Here is a 6,480-nt window from a genome sequence, read left to right as displayed (position 1 = left end):
TAGTATTGCTCGTAGCGTTGCGCCGGAGGCCGTTTATATTTTCAGTATTAGCATTAGTGTTCAGTACTGACTGCAGCTAGCATTAGCATTAGCATTAGTATTCAGTACTGACCACAGCTAGCATTAGCATTAGTGGTCAGTACTGACTGCAGCTAGCATTAGCATTAGCATTAGTATTCAGTACTGACCACAGCTAGCATTAGCATTAGTGTTCAGTACTGACTGCAGCTAGCATTAGCATTAGTATTCAGTACTGACCACAGCTAGCATTAGCATTAGTGTTCAGTACTGACTGCAGCTAGCATTAGCATTAGCATTAGTATTCAGTACTGACTGCAGCTAGCATTAGCATTAGTGTTCAGTACTGACTGCAGTTAGCATTAGCATTAGTGTTCAGTACTGACTGCAGCTAGCATTAGCATTAGTGTTCAGTACTGACTGCAGTTAGCATTAGCATTAGTGTTCAGTACTGACTGCAGCTAGCATTAGCATTAGTGTTCAGTACTGACTGCAGTTAGCATTAGCATTAGTGTTCAGTACTGACTGCAGCTAGCATTAGCATTAGTGTTCAGTACTGACTACAGCTAGCATTAGCATTAGTGTTCAGTACTGACTGCAGCTAGCATTAGCATTAGCATTAGTGTTCAGTACTGACTGCAGCAGGGCCTTGGTCTTGCGGCCCGGGTCGTCTGGTCTGAAGTTCTTGTACTCCTCGACTTCCTTCTCGATGGAAAGTAGCTGACTCTGTAATTTACTGCGTAGCCCCGGCAACGTGTCTCGGATGTGGTTGGTCAGTTGCTATGGGAGATGAGCAGTTGTTTGGTTACCATGGTGATGTAAGAAAAAGTGAGTCACATATGTTAGAACACAACCTGAGTTCATGTTCGGATGGACTCACTGCTCTGTGAGTCCGTGCTAAGCTAACATGTTGCTGCTCCATCAGTCCATGCTAAGCTAACATGTTGCTGCTCCATCAGTCCATGCTAAGCTAACAGGTCACTGTTCCGTGTCCATTTTATGCTAACAGGTAGTTACTCTGTGAGTCCATGCTAAGCTAATAGGTTGCTACTCTGTGAGTCCATGCTAAGCTAATAGGTCGCTGTTCTGAGTCCATGCTAAGCTAACAGGTAGCTACTCTGTGAGTCCATGCTAAGCTAACAGGCCGCTGCTCTGTGAGTCCATGCTAAGCTAACATGTTGCTGCTCCATCAGTCCATGCTAAGCTAACAGGTCACTGTTCCGTGTCCATTTTATGCTAACAGGTAGCTACTCTGTGAGTCCATGCTAAGCTAACATGTTGCTGCTCCATCAGTCCATGCTAAGCTAACAGGTCACTGTTCCGTGTCCATTTTATGCTAACAGGTAGCTACTCTGTGAGTCCATGCTAAGCTAATAGGTTGCTGCTCTGAGTCCATGCTAAGCTAATAGGTAGCTACTCTGTGAGTCCATGCTAAGCTAACAGGTAGCTACTCTGTGAGTCCATGCTAAGCTAACAAGCCGCTGCCCCCTGCACGGTTTCATCACAAAAACAAACAGCAACATAACCAGCGGACCAACATGCTCACTACAATGTTTTCTTATCTGCCGTTACCGTGGAAACAGACACCGTTTTGAGAACACGCAAACGCTGAACGTTTTTGAAACTGGACCGCAAGAAAAATGCATTTCCACTGATGATGTTGTCGTGGAAACGGAGGTGAAATGAGGACTGCAGATGGAAACTAGCTACGGCTAAAATCTGCTACGAAGCATCTTTTCTTCCAGATGAATGTTTTTGTTCGAAGGTCAAGAAACCAAATCAAATCAATAAAGATGTGTCTGACGGCCTGGTTGAGGACAGATGTGGTCTGCTCACCTGGTTGAGGACAGATGTGGTCTGCTCACCTGGTTGAGGACAGATGTGGTCTGCTCACCTGGTTGAGGGCTTTCTGCAGGTAGGCGGTTCCCATCCGGTCGGCCAGGTGACGGTACGACGGGTGAGACAGGAAGAACTTCCTCTCCGCCTGCAGAGCCGCCGTGATGTCTTTCCTCCCGTCGATGTCTTTCTGGCTGCGATTCACCACGCCAATGTAACCTGAGACGGTCCTACGTGTCAGCATCTGGCACCGACAGGTAACAGCCAATCGGGCGTTAGCGTGCTGTGTGATGTCATACCTCGGCGAAGTGGGAGGAGCTTGTTTTCCAGGATGTCCCTGGCGTCGGTTCCTTCGTCCATCAGGTCCAGTTTGGTGATCACACCGATTGTCCTCAGACCTGAAGGCAGAGAAGACACAACACACACCAGCTCCACCTTCTGCTCCACCTTCTTTTCATCACGACACAGCGTCCCAACTTTTCTGGGTTCATAATGACGATGAAAATAAAGGATGGCGGGTGGAGGATGAAGATGGAGGATGGTAGGTGGAGGATGGTGATGATGGAGGATGGTAGGTGGAGGATGATGATGGAGGATGGTAGGTGGAGGATGAAGATGGAGGATGGTAGGTGGAGGATGGTGATGATGGAGGATGGTAGGTGGAGGATGATGATGGAGGATGGTAGGTGGAGGATGGTGATGATGGAGGATGGTAGGTGGAGGATGATGATGGAGGATGGTAGGTGGAGGATGAAGATGGAGGATGGTAGGTGGAGGATGGTGATGATGGAGGATGGTAGGTGGAGGATGATGATGGAGGATGGTAGGTGGAGGATGAAGATGGAGGATGGTAGGTGGAGGATGGTGATGATGGAGGATGGTAGGTGGAGGATGATGATGGAGGATGGTAGGTGGAGGATGGTGATGATGGAGGATGGTAGGTGGAGGATGATGATGGAGGATGGTAGGTGGAGGATGAAGATGGAGGATGGTAGGTGGAGGATGGTGATGATGGAGGATGGTAGGTGGAGGATGAAGATGGAGGATGGTAGGTGGAGGATGGTGATGATGGAGGATGGTAGGTGGAGGATGGTAGGTGGAGGATGGTGATGATGGAGGATGGTAGGTGGAGGATGATGATGGAGGATGGTGATGATGGAGGATGGTAGGTGGAGGATGATGATGATGGAGGATGGTAGGTGGAGGATGATGATGGAGGATGGTAGGTGGAGGATGGTGATGATGGAGGATGGTAGGTGGAGGATGGTAGGTGGAGGATGATGATGATGGAGGATGGTAGGTGGAGGATGATGATGGAGGATGGTAGGTGGAGGATGGTGATGATGGAGGATGGTAGGTGGAGGATGATGATGGAGGATGGTAGGTGGAGGATGAAGATGGAGGATGGTAGGTGGAGGATGGTGATGATGGAGGATGGTAGGTGGAGGATGAAGATGGAGGATGGTAGGTGGAGGATGGTGATGATGGAGGATGGTAGGTGGAGGATGGTAGGTGGAGGATGGTGATGATGGAGGATGATGATGGAGGATGGCGGGTGGAGGATGAAGATGGAGGATGGTGGGTGGAGGATGGTATGTGGAGGATGGTGATGGTGGATGAAGGTGGAGGATGATGATGGAGGATGGTGATGGAAGATGATAGGATGAGGATGGTAGGTGGAGGATGATAGGTGGAGGATGGTGATGGTGGATGAAGGTGGAGGATGGTAGGTGGAGGATGGTAGGTGGAGGATGGCGGGTGGAGGATGGTAGGTGGAGGATGGCGGGTGGAGGATGGTGTCAGTGACCTTGCGGGTCGACCTCCTTGGCGACCTTCAGAGCGTCGGAGTTGGCGAGGTCGGAGTTGGCCGGGGAAACAGCCAATAGGAGGCAGTTCTCCTTGGTGACGAACTGCAGCAGCATGTCTTTGATCTGCTGCTCGATGTCGGCCGGCTGGTCGCCCACCGGGACCTTCGTCATCCCGGGGAGGTCCACCAGGGTCAGGTTCAGGACTGGAGGAACAGGGTCAGACCAGGGTCAGGTTCAGGACTGGAGGAACAGGGTCAGACCAGGGTCAGGTTCAGGACTGGAGGAACAGGGTCAGACCAGGGTCAGGTTCAGGACTGGAGGAACAGGGTCAGACCAGGGTCAGGTTCAGGACTGGAGGAACAGGGTCAGACCAGGGTCAGGAGGTTTTTGTCCACACAAACTGAAGAAACCAGATCAGGAGCTCACTGGGTGAATCTTCTACCAAAACACCAGAAGGTAAAGACCAAAGACGAGCAGAGACAACGCTAATGGCTAACGTGAATGCTAAACAGACGGAGGAGCCGTCAGGGAGGACCCCGGACCAGAGGAGGAGCAGGATCAACCCGGACCAGAGGAGGAGCAGGATCAACCCCGGACCAGATGAGGAGCAGGATCAACCCCGGACCAGGGGAGGAGCAGGATCAACCCCGGACCAGGGGAGGAGCAGGATCAACCCCGGACCAGACCCAGGCTACAAGGAGAAGCTCCGAGCCTCCAGGAGAACTTCACCAGGACGATTGATATAAGGCAATTCAGGACCAAGACGGGTCCCTTTGAGGTCCGAGGTCAGAGGGTCAGCAGGTCAGAGGGTCAGCAGGTCAGAGGGTCAGGAGGTCAAAGGGTCAGGGGGTCAGAGGGTCAGGAGGTCAGAGGGTCAGGAGGTCAAAGGGTCAGGGGGTCAGAGGGTCAGAGGGTCAGGAGGTCAAAGGGTCAGGGGGTCAGAGGGTCAGGAGGTCAGAGGGTCAGGAGGTCAAAGGGTCAGGGGGTCAGTCCAAGTAGCATTCGTACAGGCGCCGTCATGGTGTTGAGCTGTGTGTGTGTTACCGTTGGGGGAGTACACCCTCAGGTTGATAGGAACTGGACTGATTCCCTTGTTTTGTCCCGTCGCTCGATCAGTTTCTACTTCGATTTCTTGACGAACTTCATCAAAGTCAGTGAACTTTTTCCCTTTACAGTGCAGGAACTCCGCGTACTCTGGAACAGAGAGTACTCTCATCACTGCACAGTACTCTGAGTACTGTGTAGAGTACTGTGAAGTACTGGATCAGCAGTCATACCTGTGGGACAGTTGATAAGCTGCAGCACCAGGGGGCGCCGAGTGACGATGCCTGAACCTCGAGGGAGGAAATCTCTGTGGAGAGAAGAAGCTCAGTACTGTACTGCACTGTACTGTACTGTACTGTACTGTACTGTACTGTACTGTACTGTACGGCACTGTACTGCACTGTACTGTACTGCACTGTACTGTACGGCACTGTACTGTACTGCACTGTACTGCACTGTACTGCACTGTACGGCACTGTACTGTACTGCACTGTACTGCACTGTACTGCACTGTACTGCACTGTACTGTACTGTACGGCACTGTACTGCACTGTACTGCACTGTACTGTACTGCACTGCACGGCACGGCACGGCACTGTACTGTACTGTACTGTACTGCGCTGTATTGTACTGTACTGCACTGTACTGTACTGTACTGCACTGTACTGTACGGCACTGCACGGCACTGTATTGTACTGTACAGCACTGCACTGCACTGTACTGTACTGCACAGTGGAAACAAGGCTTCAGAAAGTTTTACTTTACTGTATTTTGTAGTTTTTATTTAAAGAGTTTGATAGTTGTACTGATGTTGAAACTCACCAATAAGCCAGATATTTACAGATATTTTCTACACAATGATGTGTATTTGAAGATGTTTCTAATATTTTACTTTGACATATTTATGGCCGAGCAGCAGCAGTGTAGTACCGTAGTACTGTAGTACTGTCAGCAGCGGCTCAACACCACACCGTGACGTCATTCCTTCATCTGAGAAATAATCACCTTCTTTACATAATTAGCATTTTCATTAATTGATGACACAATTAAGTAATTATTTCACGGTCTCTCTCTCACACACACACACACACACACACACTCACACACACACACACACACACACACACACACACACACACACACACACACACACAGGTGACACCAGTTCACAGACACACGTGCGCACTTTGAACACGTGACAGCAGAGCTGCAGGGAGAAGCCGCTGCACGAGCAGGGCGGGAAACCCCGACACGCACACAAGCACGCACGGTTCCCGGTTCCCGGTTCCCGGTTCCCGGTTCCCGGACTCACTTGCCCACGAAGTTCTCCAGCACCGAGCTCTTCCCGGCGCTCTGTCCGCCCACCACGGCGATCTGCGGCAGGTCGAGGGTCGCGTTGTGCCCGATGGAGGAGAAGGCGTCCTGCAGCTGGTTCACCAGCGGGATCAGCTCCTCCATACCCCGGTTCCCCATGGCGGGGGGGGGGGGGGTGGAAGGAGGTGGCAGCAGGGGCAAGAGGAGGTGGGAGGATGGAGGAGGTGGCAGCAGGAGGAAGAGGAGGTGGGAGGATGGAGGAGGTGGCAGCAGGAGGAAGGGGAGGATGAGGAGAATAGAAGAGCAATTAGCAGGAGGAGGATGGAGGAGGTGGGAGGATGGAGGAGGTGGCAGCAGGAGGAAGAGGATGAGGAGAATAGAAGAGCAATTAGCAGGAGGAGGATGGAGGAGGTGGTAGCAGGAGGAAGAGGAGGTGGGAGGATGGAGGAGGTGGTAGCAG

At 51.5% G+C, this 6,480-nt stretch overlaps 1 protein-coding gene across 3 annotated transcripts in view; it reads right to left on the bottom strand.

Annotated features, from left to right (window-relative positions):
- LOC308112026 (dynamin-1-like) overlaps window positions 1–6,179 on the bottom strand; it is a gene marked incomplete at both ends in the record, with an annotated part of 16,614 nt that extends 10,435 nt beyond the window's left edge. For all 3 annotated transcript variants that reach the window (XM_080467212.1, XM_080467211.1, XM_080467213.1), the window contains 7 exons: window positions 656–798; window positions 1,913–2,073; window positions 2,154–2,252; window positions 3,662–3,865; window positions 4,707–4,856; window positions 4,940–5,013; window positions 6,019–6,179. In XM_080467212.1, the coding sequence (XP_080323338.1) occupies window positions 656–798; window positions 1,913–2,073; window positions 2,154–2,252; window positions 3,662–3,865; window positions 4,707–4,856; window positions 4,940–5,013; window positions 6,019–6,179 (992 nt within the window). The remainder of the gene's footprint in view (window positions 1–655; window positions 799–1,912; window positions 2,074–2,153; window positions 2,253–3,661; window positions 3,866–4,706; window positions 4,857–4,939; window positions 5,014–6,018) is intronic.
- Window positions 6,180–6,480: the final 301 nt, after the last annotated feature.

The sequence above is a fragment of the Lipophrys pholis genome (assembly GCF_963383615.2).
Source record: "Lipophrys pholis genome assembly, chromosome: 7".
Classification (NCBI taxonomy): Eukaryota; Metazoa; Chordata; class Actinopteri; order Blenniiformes; family Blenniidae; genus Lipophrys; species Lipophrys pholis.
Note: the sequence above shows the minus strand (reverse complement) of the source record. Positions and strands in the feature narration are given on the sequence as shown.